The 20,448-nt window shown below is 45.7% G+C and overlaps 1 protein-coding gene across 1 annotated transcript in view; it reads right to left on the bottom strand.

Moving 5' to 3' along the window:
* Positions 1-380: 380 nt before the first annotated feature.
* The window catches only part of APLF (aprataxin and PNKP like factor), a 67,143-nt gene continuing 47,075 nt past the window's right edge, over positions 381-20,448 (bottom strand). Inside the window, 4 exon segments of the mRNA XM_060230779.1 lie at positions 381-1,440; positions 1,443-1,478; positions 12,220-12,261; positions 12,830-12,876. Of these exon segments, the coding sequence (XP_060086762.1) occupies positions 1,271-1,440; positions 1,443-1,478; positions 12,220-12,261; positions 12,830-12,876 (295 nt within the window). The 3' untranslated portion in view covers positions 381-1,270.

The raw sequence follows: 20,448 nt of genomic DNA, 5'->3' as shown, positions 1-20,448 counted from the left end.
ATCCAACATGGCTTCTCTTATGTGACACAGAGTGTTGGATTGGATGGGCCATTGGCCTGATCCAGCATGGCTTCTCTTCTGTTCTTATGTGACACAGAGTGTTGGACTGGATGGGCCATTGGCCTGATCCAACATGGCTTCTCTTATGATCTTATGTGACACAGAGTGTTGACTGGATGGGCCACTGGCCTGATCCAACATGGCTTCTCTTATGTTCTTATGCAGATTAGGCCATGTTTGACTATTAAGTATAAGATAAATTTATCAGACTCCAGCATAAAGAAGCCAGGCATTCAGGACTTCAGTTTCAAAAACACAATCCCATGGTGTGCGGCAATGTTCAAGAGAACTGACGTACTGGAAAGAGATATGGAACATAATTGCCTTTCAGGACAAATTTATAAACATTTCTTCTTCAAATACAAAAGGTAAGGTAGCGCTATTTGCAGTGTTGGTTGATACATTACAAGTAATAAAGGACAGTAATTGTTTATGGCTCGGTTACCAGCTGACAGTAGACACAAAGGAAGCAAAATCCTAATTGCTTTAGCGGCAGATGTAGAGTTTTTTGAACTTCTCATATACGGAGTGCAATTCCTTTCTTCCCTTAGCATTAAGCATGGCACAAATGCACTCCTAAGGTCTCATTTTAAGACCCAAAGCACAGCTTTGAAGATGTTAATGGCACAGAAGTTGCTACAACACCACATTTCAAGATTGTCCCTGTGACATTAACGTTTGTGAAAAGAGAGATTTTACGAAGTTTTACATACCTTTGTCCCAATTCAGTCTCATTTTTTTATGTGACAGGCTCATCCACACCGATATAAAACAGGGTTTCTGACTAACGTTCAATGGTTAAATTGAACCAAAATAAAGGATTTTAAAATATTCAGTTTAACGCAAGCTTTGAGTATTTGCTGAAACATTCTACATTGAAATAGAAGGGACTCAAGTGCGTGACTCTAGCCTCATTGTGTTCAGCACATTTTTTTAAATTCATGAATCTGGCATTGGTCTAAAAGTAGAAAAAATAATTCTCTCTTAAAAGTATTGAAACAATCTTCTAATCTATCTTTCCCCAACTTGAGCAAATGGGACACAAATCTGGTGGGGAAAAGAACACAAACTGAACAAAAGATAATAATCAACTAAGTTCAGAATGCTTAGGTCAGATCAATTTCAGGTGTTTTCATATATTTGGTAGGATTTAAAATGTTTTTTTAACGTTCACTGCTATGTTCAAAGCCTGTAGATTGCACAGACCCAATTACTTCTTGGTTTTAATAAACTTCTGTGCTTCCTTCAAGAGGGCGTCAACATCTTCATTATCTTTGTCCTCAAAATCTGGCTCCCAGTCTGAATCTTCATCCGTGGGCTCACACTCTTCTTCCTCTTCATCATCTATGAAGCTGTCGTCCAGATCGTACTCATTGGTCCGCCATCGTTATCACTGTCGTCCTCCAAGACGCTTCTTCCTGTAGGGTGATTTTATCTGATAGGTTAAACCCTTGCATTGAATAATATAAAACATTGGCGATATCAGATAACTGTACAAATTGAGTCACAACCAGTGTTCCCTCGAGGCTGAGTTAGTGTGAGCTAAGTGTCCAGCTCACACATTTTGTTTCAGTTCAGGAAAAATGGTCCCTGGAGCAAGCTAATTTATGGAGTAGCTCACAACTTCAATGCCAGTAGCTCGCAAAGAATAATTTTTTGCTCACAAGACTCCACGGCTTAGAGGGGACATTGGTCACAACCATCCCAATTTCCCTTCATAAAAACTTGAATCTCTGAACGCAATTATCTGTTCTTTCAGCTGGCTTTGCTATACCTGCTGAACTCTGACAGGCTTCGGTGTAAATAGCAATGGAAACAAATTGCACCGAATCACAATGCAAACAATATATTCTTATCAAAATAATACAGTATCACAACACAGTGTCAAAATTCATTGGGAAAAGTCTGACTCCCCATCTATCCAGGTTTGGGCATCCAAATCATGGGATATTTTATTTTAGATAAACTCGTTAGTTCTCAACTTTAACATTCTTTGTCGAGATCTAACGCCTCTCTCCTTCGTAGACGAGAACCCTTTTTACGGTGGAATCTATTTTCTTCTGCCATAACCTCTACTCCAGGAGTGGGGAACCTCATGCTGAGGGCCGTATACAGCCCTCGAGGTCACTTGGTGTGCCCTCGGGGATTGCTGGGTCGAACTGAGCCATGTGGCAGCCTCCCTGGGGCACGGCTGGCCAGCCAGTTCAGTTTGCACTTGATTATCCCAGCCTAATATGCTAATGAGTGTGTAACCTCATATATATTAATATTAGGGACTGTGGTCTAATATGCTAATGAATTCCTTGCTGGGCCTTTTTCTACAAGGCATTTGCCTTGGGCGGCGGGCCGGGTATGTATGTGTGCACGCGCCAGATTAGGCTCTCCCCACATGACTTCAAATAGAAAAACAATTATTTGCATTAATTTTGCTGGCCTGAATCGTTCACATCTCCGTGGAGCACTTTTTTTTAAGTTGATAATTTTTTATGGCCCGCGAATTATGTTATAAATATCCAAATGGCCCTTGGCAGAAAAAGGTTCCTCACTCATGCTCTACTCCCCCACAAGAGGAATACCTCACTTTACTAGCTATTCATTGACTGATTTTTTTGGATCGCTCCTCCTACTTTCTTCTCTTCCTGATTATTTAACTTTGTTTTCTATTGATATACATTATTATGTATGTGCAAGTATGTGTTTGGTTAATATTTTGTACCTCCTTTCCTTTAGCAGCGATGTTATTTTGGTTTATATCCAGCCATGCTGTTTTATGTTTCATTGCTCACTATCGTACTTCATGCGGCGTCCGTATTTTTAAATGTTGAACTTTAATGCTATTGTACCTGGTAGCTAGTTCTTCAAAAAATTGATTGAAATTTTTTTTTAAAATCATGTAAAAATCACAATTACAATAGCCCAAACATCCAGGACTCTGTGTCAACGTCTCTTTAAATATCTCTTTAATTCCTGTGCTGCAGAGCAATTTCACTGTAAGCAATTGTAACTTCAATAAAAATGGTTCAAGTCCACCTCCTGTTCTAGAGGTATGCACTGAAAAGTTTTTTCACAGAAATCAAACTTCGGAGAGAGAAAGAGAACTTGTCCTTTCCGGAACTTCAAGACAGTTGGCTATCGGAATTGTGACTTCTACACGAATGTTGACACTATATTGCGATAATGTATTATTTTGATGAGCCCCGTGGTGCAGAGTGGTAAAGCTGCAGTACTGCAGTCCTAAGTTCTGCTCACAACCTGAGTTTGATCCCGGCGGAAGCTGGCTTCAGATAGCCAGATCGAGGTTGACTCAGCTTTCAATCCTTCCGAGGTTGGTAAAATGAGTATCCAGCTTGCAGGGGGGAAAGTGTAGATGACTGGGGAAGGCAGTGGCAAACCACCCAGTAAAAAGTCTGCCGTGTAAACGTCGTGATGCGACGACACTCCAGAGTTGGAAATGACTGGTGCTTGCACAGGGGACTACCTTTTTTTACCTTTATTATTTTGATAATCTAAGTTTGCTCTTTTTTTGCAAAGTACTTTTCGGGAGATTTATTTACTGCTCTCAGGATCACGCTTCTACGGCTGGGCAAAACTCTGCAATATTAACCAAATATCCCCACAGTATAAACCAGGACCAACGCTGCTTAGCTTCTGAGAAATGACAAGGTCAGGCTAGCTTGGTCCATCCAGCGCAGGGTGTAAACCTCACCACAGGGATATTAATCATGTCTAATTTAGAAGCAAACAATGCACTCTTTTGCTTAGAACAGGGGTAGCCAAACTTGCTTAATGCAAGAGCCACATAGAATATGCATCAGATGTTTGAGAGTCGTAAGAAAGGAAGGAAGGAAGGGAAGGGAGGAAGGAAGGAAAATAGATGGAGGGAAGGGAGGAAGGAGAGATGGAAAGAAAGCAACTTTAATTTTAAATGCATTCTCTAAGCCACCAGCTGGCTCGGCTTGGCGAAGCAATTTAAAGAGAGAAATGAATTCTTCAAGCTGGCCGTCGGGGGCAGAAGGGACTTCGAGAGCCACACAATACATGCGAAAGAGCCACATGTGGCTCCCCAGCCAGTTTGGCCACCCCTGGTTTGGAAGAACCAAGTACTGCTTCCCATCCAAGTACTAACCAGAGCCAGCCCTGCTCAGCTTCCGAGATCTGGCAAGATCAAGCTAGCCTCCCTTATCACAAGATGCTCATACCAAGGATTCTGAAATGAAACTGTAGAATGTCTGCCATGATCCTGGGCCTACTGAGGCCTGCAGGCCTCAGCGAAGCCTGCCTAGGAGTTACTGAAGAAAGCCTACATTTCCCAGGATCCCCTCTGTGCCTCTGATTGCGCAGCCAGGTTTTGAAGAGAAACTGGCCCAGAGAGGGGTGGGGCCTGGGAGAACATAAAAGGGCCAAGCCCAAGCAAGGTGTGTTCTTTTCCTGGAGGGCTGAGCTGGAGGCAGGCTGTAGCCTAGAGAACTTGCAGTAGGGGAAAGGTCCCTTACCCAAGGTGGTAAGTGTTGGTTAGCAGAGTAGGGACCGTACAGTTAAACACATCAGGGCTTTTGTTACTTTGCACCAACCTTTATTGTTTTCATATTCCCTTTAGCACTAAATCTTTGTCACCCACTTATTATTTGACCGCTAAATAAACTGTTGTTGTTATACTCCTTGGGTCCTCACATCTCCTTGGTCACAATTAGGAGGTATCTATTAATAAGGAGGATACCGAGGTAGTTGGGTGCTCTGGGCCCTCCATGCAAACCCTTACCAGAGTGGTGGCAGCCAGTAGAAGTCCCTGCTAGGCCTGGCTGTGTGACAACGTCCTTTTGTCAAGTTCACAAGAACAGCCTTTTCAGCAGAACCGCACAGAGCCTTTTATCTAGGGGAGATTAGCTTCCCAAGCATCTTTGGAACACAGAGCCTTGAGCGCTCACAGTGGACAAGAACCGAACCGAGAATTCCCAGCTTTGCAGCTCTTAGTCATTTCCCTGGCATTAGAAAAGGTAACAGAAGCAGCTGGTGAACTTTACGGTAATAAACTTAATGACTTCATGGACTAATGAGCCAAATTTCTTCCAGCTAGTGATGTTCTCTCTCTCTCGTCTTAAGTGGCTGCGCTTAGATTTATAAGGAAGTGTCGACTCGGCTTCCCTGCCTACCACAGCGGTGCTATGAAGCCTGAAACATAAAGGTTAACGGAGCCCTGTCCATCCGGGAAAGGAAAAATGGAGATCAGTGGAATGGTGTGAAACATAACTCGGCAGTCTCCTAACCACTAGCAAGCGTTGGCTCTGCAGTGCGGCTACTGGAACTGGTGGACACCCAAGCAGCAAACATTAATGCTGGGATGTTGAAACTCATTTGTTATGAGGGCCAGATCCGATATAAAGAAGACCTTGTCGGGCTGGGCCATGTGTGTCATAAAATGTATGGCCAGGTAGCGGAGATAGAAACTTTATAAAGGACAATTAAAAATTCCCCTGATTTCCAGCTGGTACCTTTCCACCTGTAATTCAAATCCATCATTGTTAGTCTGATCCACTGTTGACTACAGGAACAGCTCCTGCCCTCCTCTAAGGGAAAACCTTTGAACCATGAATGGAAATCAAACCGAGAATCATTTTTATGAGGCAGAGCAGAAAGTGTGGAGGAGGAACAAGCAAGCGAACCTCACGAAAGAAAAGTGGGCAGAGTTTGCCCCGCAAACAGCCCTATCTTAATATAGTAGCCAGCAGAGTGCAAGAATTTCAGCAAGAGATTTCAATGGGAGAAATCATAGAGGTGGGAGGGACCTCTAGGGTCATCTAGTCCAAACCCTTGCACAATGCAGGGAACTCACAAACACCTCCCCCTAAATTCACAGGATCTTCATAGCTGTCAGATGACCATCTAGCCTGCGTTCAAAACCCTCCAAGGAAGGAGAGCCCACCACCTCCTGAGGAAGCCTGTTCCACTGAGGAAACCGCTCTAAAAAGTCATAGAATCATAGAATCCTAGAGTGGAAGGGACCTCCAGGGTCACCTAGTCCAACCCCCTGCACAATGCAGGAAACTCACAAACACCTCCCCCTAAATTTTATAGGATCTTCTTTGCTGTCAGATGGTCATCTAATTTTAATTTTAAATGAGCGCTGCCCTGTCAGTCTAAAACTAACGGAGCTTTTATAACACTTGATTTTGTGAACCTTATTAAGAAGGAAAGTGTTATGAGTGGGGAACTGCCTAGTGATGAGAATTCATAGCTGTCCTTCAAGGACACACTTATTACGGTGATTGAAATTCCAAGGATATCGCAGTTTCAAGCTAACGTGGAAGATGGATATTGCAACATGCTCACAGAGGAGAAAGCTTCTTTGTATCTCATTAAGGTTCCCATTAAGGGGACACTTCATGGCATGAATAACACCACAGGGTTGGATCCCGCCAGGTTTTCCACTAGCATAAGAGGGAGGTGGGGCCCCTCTGGACCCCCCTCCCCAAAAAGTTTATCCCAGGGACCACGGAAGAAGATGATGAAGAAAATGAAGATGATGAAGATGACAATATTGGATTTATACCCCCGCCCCTCACTCTGAATCTCCTCTACCTTCCTCCCCCACAACAGACACCCTGTGCAGTGGGTGGGGCTGAGAGAGCTCTCACAGAAGCTGCCCTTTCAAGGACAACCTTTGCCAGAGCTATGGCTGACCCAAGGCCATTCCAGCAGCTGCAAGTGGAGGAGTGAGGAATCGAACCCGGTTCTCCCAGATAAAAGCCCGTGCATTGGGTGGACAAAGAAGCACACTGGACAGAGAATCATTGAGGAGACCACCCCTCCCCCCCTTAAATGACAACACCAAAGCTGGTAGGATCCAACCCTTAATTTCTTCTTTTGCAATACTTTGTATAAGTACCTGATCTTGAAAGTATTGTTCTTGCCTGTTCATATATAAGCAAACATCCATTCAACAGGAGCTCGATGAGTAATTCTGGGCCAGCCACACACTCTCAGGAGAGGAGAATGACTTAAGTCGCTTTCAGACCCCACTTGGGAATAAGGAGGGGTATAAATGAATTAAATAGATAAATAAAGGGCCCTGTTTCCTTGCAGAATATTCACGATGCTTAGAATGACCAAAATTATAACAACAACAAAAAGAAAAAAACATGCATACATCAAAAGGTTCACCTAATCCAGCCACGGTAGCCAGCCCAACAGTGGGTGGGATTGCACTGCTAGTCTAAGGACATCTTCCTGGGAGTAGGCCTGGACTGGATTCTGAGTAGACCTGCATGGGACTGCTCTCCAAATCTCCAGAAGTTAGTCCAACCTCCTCTTTTAAAAAAGAGAGATCTAAACGAAGTTGTTACCATAACCCACGGCATAGAGTTTCATGTATGGAAGATGCAGCCCATAAGGATTATTTCCTGTTTAGCACCCACAGCCAGCTGCTGATCAATTTCCTGGAGTGTTCCCAAGTTCAAGTACAACTTGAGAAAATGAGACCTCTCTCTCCTCTTTTTTACAGCAGTCACTCGGGGTGGAATTCTAGCAGGAGCTCCTTTTCATATTAGGCCATAGCCCCCTGACGTAGGCAGTCCTCCAAGAGCTTACAAAACAGACCCTGGTAAGCTCTTGGAGGATTGGCTACATCAGGGGTGTGTGGCCTAATGTGCAAAGGAGCACCTGCTAGAATTCCACTCCTGCAGTCACCTATAAAAATTCATGTTTTCTAAACAAGGCTAAAGTGTTTTCAATCTCTTCTCTAAGATCAGAACTGCCAAGTAGGATCCAGCAGCATGTGAGAAACTGGGATTAAAAAAAAACCCCAACATGCATCACTGCACACACAACACTAACTCCTATGTGCGGTTTCTCTTGCCGGGTTGCCAGCCTCCAGATGGTTATAACCAAATCCAAGAAACCACAGTGGCAAGAATATGAATACCGCCTCTCCCCCCCCCCCCCCAAAAAAAACCCCATGATGTAGCAGTAACAATAAACAGTATACTCAACAGTGCTTTCCGTCTCTGGTTTTAATGTGAAATTGACAAGAAATTAACAAATACTACAATAATTGCAAGAACCACAAGACAACTGCCCCCAAATTTTGTAGACCTATTTCAAGAATCTGTCCACACACAATAGTCACCCAATCGCTGATTGCAGCATCAGCTATCTTTTGCATACAGGTGAATAACATCAGCTTGCTTCAATCCCCATCTTCTTCGGGCCGCTTGTAATTAATATGTTACCACTGCTTAAAACAATACTCATGCAATTCAAAGGTCGTCCTGTCAATAACGCCAGCAGTAAAGTGTCTCGTTTCACTGTCCACTTTATCCAAACTTTCCAAAGAACAGGTGATAAATTCCGAACGGGAACATTTGCCACATGGTTTCCATCCACAAGGTTACAGATTTTCATCCTGATTTGTAAACACTGGATAAAGCAGACAGCGAAACGAGACAATGTTACCGGTTCTGCTCATTAGCTGTGTGACGGAACCGGCCCAATTCTGCCTTCAGACCCGGTCCCGTCAACTCCCTATTGAGTCGCCAACTCCTGGAGGGAGCTATTTCTCCTCCGGCCACTTGGGCTTGCTGCCACCACCTGCTCAGTCTAGGGGTTCAGATTGAGAGGAACAGGACTCCCAATCCCCCTCTCCAGCTCAGAGGCCAGGCCTCAAGGTCCTCTGCCACCCTGTACTTGGGTATCACAGAGACCACTTCTTCGGGGAACCCCTGGAGGATTGGCACCTTATCCAACTGCATGCCTTCCCCCTTCCCCGGGGCCCCCTTCATAAAGCAGCGTGGTCTAAGCGGTCGGGATCTATGTGGTACAGAGTTTGACTGCCAGCATTCAAAACAGTAAAAATATTTAATTAAAAGAGAAAAAGAAAAGAAGAATAAAACAAAAACAGTTGCATGTGAAAGGTTAACACAGCACAGCACCCGCACAGCAAACAGCATGACAAAGAAAAGGTGGTTATAAACGCATCGTATTGTCCCTGGTCTAAACTTGCCCTGCCTTGAAGATGACTTACTTGGTCTGACTACCTGGGGGCCTTTTCCTCTTGAATAGGCCCCTTGCACAGACAGGAGCCCCCATGCTCACAACCTCCTCCTTGAGCGCCAGTTGAGGACTGCCTGTTCCCCTCTAATTCAAATAAGGAGAAACAAAAGAACTTCCTGCCTCTCTAGGAGGCTTTCCTCCAAGAGTCGATGGTTTAACTCTGGAAGGGAGGGGGGGAGTAAAGGGAAGACTAGGCCAAAGCCTGCTTAGCAGTTTCATGTTCCCTCCCAACTAAGATGGCGTTTTTCCACAAGCTGCTATCTGGAACTATCCGGAATTATCTTTGAGACTGTGTTATTATTCAGTACTTCGATAAAATGAACAGTGAAATGAGTCACTGTTTACCGGTTCTGCTCATAAACTGCTATCTGGAATCAAGATGAATTATCTTTGAGACTGTGTTATTATCCAGTACTTCGATAAAGTGGACAGCGAAACGAGACACAGTTTACCAGTTCTGCTCATAAATTGCTATCCAGAACCAAGATGAATGATATTTGAGACCATGTTATTATCCAGTAGTTCGATAAAGTGGACCGTGAAACGAGACACTGTTTACCAGTTCTGCTCATAAACTGCTATCTGGAACCAAGATTAATTATCTTTGAGACTGTGTTATTATCCAGTACTTCAATAAAGTGGACAGTGAAATGAGACACAGTTTACCAGTTCTGCTCATAAGCTGCTATCCGGAACCAAGATGAATGATCTTTGAGACAGTGTTATTAGCCAGTACTTCGATAAAGTCCACCACATATGGTAGAAAGAACCTTCATGTTTTTTTACATTTCCAACATCTATCCGTCATCTTGTTATTCATTTTTGCCAACTTTTTAGGAGTCATATACCATCTATACATCATTTTATATATAACATGTCGAAATTTTCATAGAGTTCTTCCACAAGTATTCCCATGTTTCCATCTGTATTTCTTTATTTACATTAATTGCTCATTTTATCATTTGAGATTTTACTACTTCATCTTCAGTAGACCATTTCAGTAATAGTTTATATAGTTTTGAAATCAACTTATCATTATCTCCAAGCAGAACGTTTTCTAATTCAGTTTGCTCCTTCCTTATTCCTTCATTTTTAATATCGTTTTCCACCAAACTCTTTATTTGTTGCATCTGGATCCAGATACTTATTATTCAATTCTTCAGCTGTTTTCAACTCTATCTTGCCACCTTGTATTTTTAATAATTGATTATATGACAACCATCTTGCTTCAGCCGTCTCAGCTGATATTTTAATTACTTCTGCTGGCACTATCCATAACGGCTTCCTTTCATCTCCATATTTTCTATATTTCATCCACATATTTAACAGATTACTTCTTATATAGTGACAAGCTGCTATCTGGAATCAAGATTAATTATCTTTGAGACTGTGTTATTATCCAGTACTTCGATAAAGCAGAAAGCGAAACGAGACACTGTTTACCAGTTCTGCTCATAAGGCGCTATCTGGAACCAAGATGAATGATCTTTGAGATAGTTATTATCCAGTACTTCGATGAAGTGGACAGCGGAACGAGACACTGTTTATTGGTTCTGCTTGTAAACTGCTATTTGGAACCAAGATGACTTATCTTTAAGACTGCATTATTATCAAGTACAGTACCTGGAACAGAAGATTTCCCAACTGCACTAGGTAGCTGGGACTGGGTCCACATATTTACCTGTTTTGTTTGCTATTACCTGCTTTATGCGCTTGGAAACCTGTTCCTTGTTATATTGATGCATATTAGTTGAAGTTTTGCTCGCAGATATTTTTGAAATAGTTACATGAAATCTTTGAATTTTTGAAAATACAGATTTTTTTGAATTAGTGGACTCTGTAAGGAATCATATTAAAGAACAGAATCTCTATATTTTGTTTGGTGTAAGGCTGTGCTGGTACAGAGCTTGCTGGCTTCCCCCGCACCCCCTTAACTTCCAGGTGGTGGCTGGAGATCTCCTGGGATTACAACAGATCTCCAGACAGCATAGATCAGTTCCCCTGGAGAAAATAGCCACTTTGGATGTTGGACTCTATGATTGTGCAGGGTGTTGGACTGGATGACCCTGGAGGTCCCTTCCAACTCTATGATTCTACGTCACATCACACGGAGGTCCCTCCCCTTCCCATACCCCACCTTCCTTAGACTCCACCCCCAAATTCTCCAGGTATTTTCTGGCACTGGCAACCTTTGGTGAGACGCTTTGCCAAAACCGTTTGGAAAGTCTATTGGATCACAGCTGCCTAAGTGATTTATCAACATGCTAAAAAAAAAAAAACCTCCTAGAAGTTGGCAAGGCAACTTTTCTTCACAGACGTCAAAGATTTGTCCTCAGCAAAGTTCATTTTCAGCGTGCAACAATTCTTACTTTCTGCCAATTTATCTGGGACAAGCTGACGGGTCTATATTTCCCAGGGTCTTTTGGAGAATGTGTTGGAAGAAATTAGTTCATAAAGTCACCGTAAGTTACAAGCGTTAACACATGCACACACTACCCAAAAAGTGAGAGGTTAGTTTGTGGACTTGTTTATTGTTCAGAGTATTGTTCAGAGTAAGCTTAACATACAGAGGCCTCCATAAGTCCTTTTAGAAACAAAGTCCAGCTTGCTTACACTAAGCACACAAACAAGAATTTTAAAAAGGTAAAAGGTAAAGGTAGTCCCCTTTGCAAGCATCGACTCATTACCGACCCACGGGATGACTTCACATCATGGTGTTTTATTGGCAGACTTTTTACAGGGTGGTTTGCCATTGCCTTTTCCCTGTCCTCTACATTCTTACTTTCTGCCAATTTATCTGGGACAAGCTGACGGGTCTATATTTCCCAGGGTCTTTTGGAGAATGTGTTGGAATGGGTGGGGCCTTATATGCAAAGGAGCTCCTGCTAGAATCCCACCCCTGCTTATTTTACTGACCTCGGAAGGATGGAAGGCTGAGCCTTGGGCTGGCTACCTGAACCCAGCTTCTGCCGGGATCGAACTCAGGTTGTGAGCAGAGCAGAGCTTGGGCTGCAGTACTGCAGCTGACCACTCTGCGCCACGGGGCTCCCTACAAACAAGAATTTACAGAATGCAGTTTTATTTTCTCTTTTTGGAAACATGGAGCACCCTTACCTTTTTTGGTAGGCTTTGGTCTCCTCTGCCTTCTTTCGGGTTCTAAAGGAACAAGCCAAGAAAAAGATACTATCACGGCAACAATTAAATAGGAATTATGAAAAAAAAATCTTCCCTCCTCAATTGGTGTCCAAGATTCAAGGGTCTGAGATGACTGGATACATAAGAACATATGAGAAGCCATGCTGGTTCAGGCCAATGGCCCAGCAAGTCCAACACTCTGTGTCACACAGTGGCCAAAACCCAAGGGCCATCAGGAGGTCCATTGGTGGGGCTAGGACACCAGAAGCCCTCCCACTGTTGCCCCCCAGCACTAAGAATACAGAGCATCACTGCTCCAAACAGTGTTCTGTCTATATCTTGGGACTAACAGCCACCAAGAGCATAAGAGAAGCCATATTGGATCAGTCCAACAGTCTGTGTCGCACAGAGGCCAAAACTCAAGATTCCATCAGGAGGTCCATCAGTAGGGCCAGAACTCCCACAGCTGCCTCCCAAGAACCCAGGTCAGGGTATACAAACCATAACTCCTCTAACTCCAAGGCTGTAGTTAAAAACCTTCAACCTACCATCGCTCCTATTGATTCCCAAACCATGCTGCAGTCTTTACCTGGGGGTGCCGTGTGCTTATACTCTTTCTTGTGCTGCGGATTCTTCCTGCAAAGAAAAAGTAGGGGAAAGAGTTACGACCTGGCTTCTTCTAGCCTTCTTCATCACTTAAAAATGTTTTCTGGATAGCGAAAATAATTACAATAACGACGGAAAGTTGAGGAAGTTTAAGCAGAGGGATCGAACCATTTATTCCACTGCTTCTTCCATGTACTTCTCTGCAGGGGTCATTTTGGAGAAAAATAGGTGGTGGAGCTTATTAGCATAACTCATTAGCATATGCCGCCGCCCCCCACAGCCAAAAGCAACCCGATGCAAGAAAGGAGAGCCCCAGGCAAGCGAGGCCTGCTTGGGCTGGCTAGAGATCCATGTGTGGGTCAAAAGGACAGCAAGCCATCTGCTGCCCAAAATCACGTAAGAAGTGGAGAAAGGGTGGTGTGGGCTTCTCCAGAGGTTCATGAGAGTTGCTGGGGGTGTGGCAAAGCCCCTGGCGGCTGGCTGGCTGCCTGCTCTCCTAATCCAGGGATTGTTATGCAACTGCACCTACTACTCAATGGACAAGGTAGGTGGGGAGGAGGAGGGGGAACCCTCAGAAAGGTTCAGGAGCTGTGCTCCTGTGAGCTCCTGCCGAATTCAAGGCCTGCTTCTCTTAGCTTTCCAAGAGAAAAGGAAACTTCTGGCTTAGAAAGGAAGCAAAATGTAACAGGTTTAAAAATCAAGCTAGAACTATGTTTCCTCACTTTAGTATGGGGGAAGGATTTGTGTTTGGCCATCAGTTCCTTATACTGGCTTGTTCTTTCCTGCATTTGCGTTGTCCTGAAACACATACCATTTATCAAAATGAGGAAAGAATCACAATCTGCAAAACAAGTAGGTTTAGCTTGGAGAAACGCCGACTGCGGGGTGACATGATAGAGGTTTACAAGATTATGCATGGGATGGAGAAAGTCCTTTTCTCCCTTTCTCACAATACAAGAACTCGTGGGCATTCGATGAAATTGCTGAAAAGTCAGGTTAAAACGAATAAAAGGAAGTCCTTCTTCACCCAAAGGGTGATTAGTATGTGGAATTCACTGCCACAGGAGGTGGTGGCGGCTACAAGCATAGCCAGCTTCAAGAGGGGATTGGATAAAAATATGGAGCAGGGGTCCATCAGTGGCTATTAGCCACAGTATGTATGTATGTATGCATGTACATATATATATATATAATGTTTTGGCCCCTGTGTGACACAGAGTGTTGGACTGCATGGGCCATTGGCCTGATCCAACATGGCTTCTCTTATGTTCTTATGTTCAATAGCAAATAAATCACCTACAAAGAGAAAACAAGAATACTGAAATGGATTCTCAGAAGCTTTCAATGTAAGCCAAGATACCATTGATCTGGTTACAGCAGGGGTGGGGAACCTCCGTCCCGAGGGCCGTATGCCTCCCTGGGGTCTGGCTGGCTGGCCAGAATTGCTGCAGGGCCTGGAAAAGTTACTGCCACAGTTCAGTTTGCACTTGATTATCCCAGATGGTGTGGCCTAATATGCTAATGAGTGTGTGACCTAATATGCTAATATCAGGGGATATGGTCTAATATGCTACTGAGTTCCTGATGGGCTTTTTCTACAAAAAAGCCCTCGGCCTATGCATTTGCCTAGGGCGGCAGGCGGGGTATGTGTGCGTGTGCCGGGTTAGGCTCTCCCTACATGACTTCAAAGAGCAAAACAATTATTTGCATTAATTTTGCTGGCCTGAATCGTTCTCCGTTTGGCGGAGCACTGTTTTTTAAGTTGATAGTTTTTTATGGACCGTGAATGATGTTATAAATATCCATATGGCCCTTGGCAGAAAAAAAGGTTCCCCACCCCTGGGTTATAGGCAAGGCTGAAACTTTTTACTAAGGTACTGTGTACCTCCATGGGGAAAAGAAAAAAGAAAAACAGTGCAACACCTACAATGAGCTACAGTCTCCTTGTGAGCCATGTTGGGCTGGATCCTGCCTAGCATTTCTACTGATGGAAGGGGACTTTTGCCCCTTCTCCCCTTTCTTGCTGCAGGCCTCCAACACCAACTCCCCCTAAATGTTGCTCCTGAGGAACCAATTAAATGAAAAATGTGGGAGAGGCAAAAGAGGATGGTTATCGCTTGGTCCAATTGCATGAAGCCTGGTCCGGTTGTCTGGATTCATGAATTCGGGTTATGGGTGTGCGCTCGGTATATACTGAGCCTAGTAAATATTTATACAGCTGAATACAAATCACGAGATTTGTATTCGGCTACTGAAAGAGCTGCACCCGAATAAAAGCTGATGTTATTCAGCTTTTACTTGGGCACAGCAAGAAGGCTGAGTTGACTTGGCAGCATGACTCTGCGAATCAACTCAGCAAGCATTTAAATTTTAAATCCCTGCTGGGTTGACTCTAGAATGACCCCTGCAACCTCCATTAAATCCCCTGTACCCTTTTCCTTGTGGATCACTTCCTTCCCCTGAGTCAAACCATGATTTGTTGGGCTGCTGAGTATCCAAAATGTGCTCCTGGGAACCTTAAAATCCAGCGGTCCACTTCCCAAGCCCACCTTCATTGTCCCCACAACCAAGCCCCCCCACCCTTTCACCTTCTTCCCTCTGCAAAAGCACTTTCCCTAGGGTGCTGGAGACCCTGTTCTTCCACTGCTCACACCTCCTGGCCTTCCTCTACCACCACCAAGGGTCAGCAAGCTGGTATGACCCCCGCAACCTCCATCAAATCCCTTGTACTCTTTTCCTTGTGAATGGCTTCCTTTCCATGGGTCACACCCAGGGCTGGTGCATGGGAGTAGGCAAAGTAGGCAGTCGCCTAGGGTGCCACCTGACCTAGGGGGCACCACTGGGCGCCCCCTCCCCTCCCCAACAGATGACTCTGGCTTCAGACCACTGTCACCTTGTCCTCTCCCATCACCAAGCTGCCCTCAACAAAGCCAAGTCACCTCCTCTCCCCGATGTGCGTCTTGGCCTCTCACCTCATCCTGTTCCACCACACTCCTTCCTGGCATGGTCGGAAAGCACTTATTCTCACAATTTTTAAATACTTATCACTTAAAAAAAAAATAATAATAAAAATAAAATTAAGAACCAGTAAATTCAAAATATGAAAAGTTTCCAGTTTGGCACTCTTCATTTTCCCTATATTTTTTAATAATGGGGGGCGCTAGTGGGTGATTCACCTAGGGCGCCAGAAAGCCTAGCACTGGCCCTGGTCAAACCACACGTTAAAAGGGTGCTGCAGTCCCAACTGAGCATCCAAACGTTGCCACTGGGCACCTTTTCTTAACATCCAGGGGTCCGCTTTCCAACCCCCCCTTTGCTGTTGTCATGAGCAAGCCCCCCCTTTCTTCTCCCCCTGCGAAAGTACCTTCCCTGGGTGCTAGCCGCAGAGTACTCACCTCGTACATCCCACTACTTACAAATCGGGGATTTAAAGTTTAAACGCTTGCTGAGTCGACTTGCAAAATGTTGCCCCCGCAGTGGCATGATTCGTTGACTCAGCAAGCATTTGAACTTTCAATCCCTTCTCCATTATACCCTATCGGCAGGGCTTTTTTTTCTAGTAGGAGCTCCTCTGCATATTAGGCCACACACCCCTGATGTAGCCAATCCTCTTGGAGCTTACAGTAGGCCCTGTACGAAGATCCCTGTAAGCTCTTGGAGGATTGGCTACAGGGGTGGAATTTTAGCAGGAGCTCCTTTGCATCTTAGGCCACGTCCCCTGATGTAGCCAATCCTCCTTGAGCTAACAGTAGGCCCTGTACGAAGAGTCCTGTAAGCTCTTGGAGGATTGGCTACAGGGGTGGAATTTTAGCAGGAGCTCCTTTGCATCTTAGGCCACGCCTCCCTGATGTAGCCAATCCTCCTGGAGCTTACAGTAGGCCCTGTACGAAGAGCCCTGTAAGCTCTTGGAGGATTGGCTACAGGAGTGGAATTTTAGCAGGAGCTCCTTTGCATATTAGGCCACGCCCCCCCCCGATGAAGCCAATCCTCCTGGAGCTTACGGTAGCCCTGTACGAAGAGCCCTGTAAGCTCTTGGAGGATTGGCTACATCAGGGGGCGTGGCCTACTCTGCAGAGGAGCTCCTGTTAGAAAAAGAGCCCTGCGCTATCAGGATGATCCATGGGGAAACTGGGGAGAGTGCATAAAGCTTCTGTGCTTTCAAGTCCAATGATTTTGTTTTCCATTGAACTCAATCACTGGAAGGAGGAGGGTACAGCAAGTGCAGGGGGCGGTGGCTTGTGATCGCAGCAGCTCTCCGCTTGTGTCTGCTCTACATACGGCAAAGGCCGCTGGCTTGCAGAAACTGTCGACATCCACCTTTACAAGAGTCTTGTGCAGCGATTCAGGTGGCCCTGGTAGGAGGCAAGAAGGGCCCCACACAGTCATCAGCCTATCAGCACTTTTCCCAGTAGCCTTAATGGCCACTCCGCTCCGTACAGCATCTCCCCTGTGGGAAACAAGCTGCAACGTTATTTCTGGATGACTAGTTGTTCAAGGTACAAAAGTCATCATCTTTTGTGGCACTTGATCACCTGCGGGGGTGGGCTAAGCGGGGCACATATGCCTTGAGGCTGATCCAGAAGCTCCAGCTGGTGCAGAATGCGGCAGCATGATTGCTGTCTGAAAAGCCCGTACGGGCGAGCAGTCGGCCGATGCTGCGCAGTTCGCACTGGCTACCAATTGAGTACCGGATCGGCTTTAAGGTTTTAGTAGTGACATTCAAAGCCTTGCACGGCCTGGGACCGGCATACCTGCGGGACCGTCTCTCCCCACATGAGCCCCGGAGGTTGTTATGGTCGACCAGTCAACATCTTCTGACCATTCCTGGTTCAAAGGACGTCCGGCTTGCCTCGACCAGGGCGTTTTCAGCCCTGGCCCCAACTTGGTGGAATCAGCTCGCGGTGGAGGTTCAGGACCTCCCGGATCTGTTGCCATTCCGGAGGGCCTGTAAGACGGAGCTGTTCCATCGGGCCTATGGCTGAGGCAGACGGGTGTCCTACCATTTAAACGCCTCCCCACCCCCGCACCAACTGCACTGTACTGATTCTTTGAAACCAATGTAGCTGGGATTTGAACACTTAGGTTGGGACAAGAAAGCCGAATCAATCTGTTAAATACCATCTCTGCCGCCTAATGTGAGTTGTGACTTTATTGTCTTAATTTTAAACTGTTTAAACTGTTTTAAATGGATTTGATTGTTTTATTGTGTTGGAAGCCGCCCTGAGCCCACTATGGGAAAGGGCGCCCTATAAATCTACGAAAATAAAATATGTAGGGCTGCCAAGTTTCCGGTCCGGGCAGGGGTTCCCCCGCCTGGGAGGTTCCCAACCCACTGGCCCACATTGGGCTGGCGGGGGGGGGGACCTCCCCCTACATCACTGGTGCGATGACATCACCCAGAAGTGATGTCATAGCGTCGGCGACGTAGCACAGCGTTCACTCAAGGCGTTTCCGGGAAAACTCTATGGTTTTCCTGGACGCTCTAGCCATTTGGGAGGGAAAACTCTTTGGTACAATAGGTATCATAGAGTTTTTCCCTCCCAAATGGCTAGAGCTTTCGGGAAAACCACAGAGTTCCCCCGGAAACACCTAGAGCGGCCACGTGCGACGTCACCGAGTGATGATGTCATTGCGTCACGTGCACGCAAAAAGTCCCCTGCTGCGGAACGCAGGGGACTTGACAACCCTACACATATGGTACAAGAAGAAACTTACATGGCACTGCGGTATCGCAAGCCGCAGTTACAAAGTGAGAGACGGCTAGAATGCAACATGCCCATCTCCCCTACCCTGACTGTCAGAGAGCAAACATTTCATGAATGACTGAATCTCTGACCATTTTTATGCTAATGCAATTTCAGATCCTCCGCTGCTTTTAGATAGCATCTTCTAACGGCGCCTTTGTCTTCCTACGTCTCAAGTCTCAGCTTGATTGTTCCGCCCTCTCCATCGGTAGGTCGTTTAAGCTCCACAATCTCAGGGCAAAGCAGAGCCTATTAAATCACACCCCACAATGGGGTCTAATGGCGGCAATTAACAAATCAGCAAATTGAAAGGCAGCCGCTCAAAGCGGGTTTGTCGGGCCCAATGAGCTTCCTCTGTAATAAACTGTTCAACATGGAAATTAGCAGCCGACTATGGTGCTATATAATTTGGACTGTTGCATGCTGGGCTCTTAGTACAGGGCCTACTGCAGGGGTGTCAAACATGCGGCCCAGGGGCCAAATCAGGCCCCTGAGCAACTGGGTGTCATCTGCTTCCTTCTCCCTCTCTCTTGCTTCCTTCTGCATAACAGCTTGCTTTGCAAGGCTTGCTCAATTGCTCAGGAGCTACAGAGCAAAACCTCTATTTTCTCCATTGGTTGAGGCTCCTCCCCCTCCTGGTCCCCTGTGGAGGAAGGGAAAGAGACAGAGCTTCCTTTGCCCAGTTCCCAGGATCCCATGGAAGAAATACAAAGAAATAACCTTTAAGGTCAACAATTGCTAATGTTTTAAGTTTATATAGAGAGAGAGTTTGACACCTCTGGCCGTCTGTAAGCTCCAGGAGGATTGGCTACATCAGGGGTGTGTGGCCCAGGGATGGAATTCTAGCAGAAGCTCCTTTGCATATTAGGCCATGCCCCCCTGATGCAGCCAATCCTCCCGGAGCTTACAGTAGGCCCTGTAAGCTCTGGGAGGATTGGCTACATCAGGGGTGTGTGGCCCAGGGATGGAATTCTAGCAGAAGCTCCTTTGCATATTAGGCCACGCCCCCCTGATGCAGCCAATCCTCCTGGAGCTTACAGTAGGCCCTGGAATAAGCGCCCTCTAAGCTCTTGGAAGATTGGCTGCATCAGGGGTGTGTGGCCCAGGGATGGAATTCTAGCAGAAGCTCCTTTGCATATTAGGCCACGCCCCCCTGATGCAGCCAATCCTCCCGGAGCTTACAGTAGGCCCTGTAAGAAGAGCCCTGTAAGCTCCATGAGGATTGGCTGCATCAGGGGTGTGTGGCCCAGGGATAGAATTCTAGCAGAAGCTCCTTTGCATATTAGGCCACGCCCCCCTGATGCAGCCAATCCTCCTGGAGTTTACAGTAGGCCCTGTACTAAGAGCCCTGTAAGCTCCAGGAGAATTGGCTGCATCAGGGGTGTGTGGCCCAGGGATGGAATTCTAGCAGAAGCTCCTTTGCATATTAGGTCACACACCCCTGCTGTAGCCAATCCTCCTGGAGCTTACAGTAGGCCCCTTAAGAAGAGCCCTGTAAGCTCCACGAGGATTGGCTGCATCAGGGGTGTGTGGCCTAGAGCGGGGAAAGAGAGCGTAAGAACCAAGGTAGCTACTGGAAAGAGGAACAGAATTAAAAAGGCCTGCGCAGGGTTCCCTCTTAATTTCACAGCTCTTGTAGGAGCTATATTTACTAACCTTGGTGTCAAGGCAAAGAGAGATGCATAATGATGCAAACAGTAGTCTGTGATTTATATGGTACATGTGTGTTTCTTTCTCCCACTAGTGCCCAAAAATAATTTCCTAATCTTTCCCTATGCTGGTCTTATGGGAACTGTTATTGCCAGTTTTTATTTTCTTAAAAGCCTCCTTCGAACTTGGCCATGTTTTAAAGTGCATA

Source organism: Heteronotia binoei, chromosome 1 (assembly GCF_032191835.1).
Source record: "Heteronotia binoei isolate CCM8104 ecotype False Entrance Well chromosome 1, APGP_CSIRO_Hbin_v1, whole genome shotgun sequence".
Classification (NCBI taxonomy): Eukaryota; Metazoa; Chordata; class Lepidosauria; order Squamata; family Gekkonidae; genus Heteronotia; species Heteronotia binoei.
Note: the sequence above shows the minus strand (reverse complement) of the source record. Positions and strands in the feature narration are given on the sequence as shown.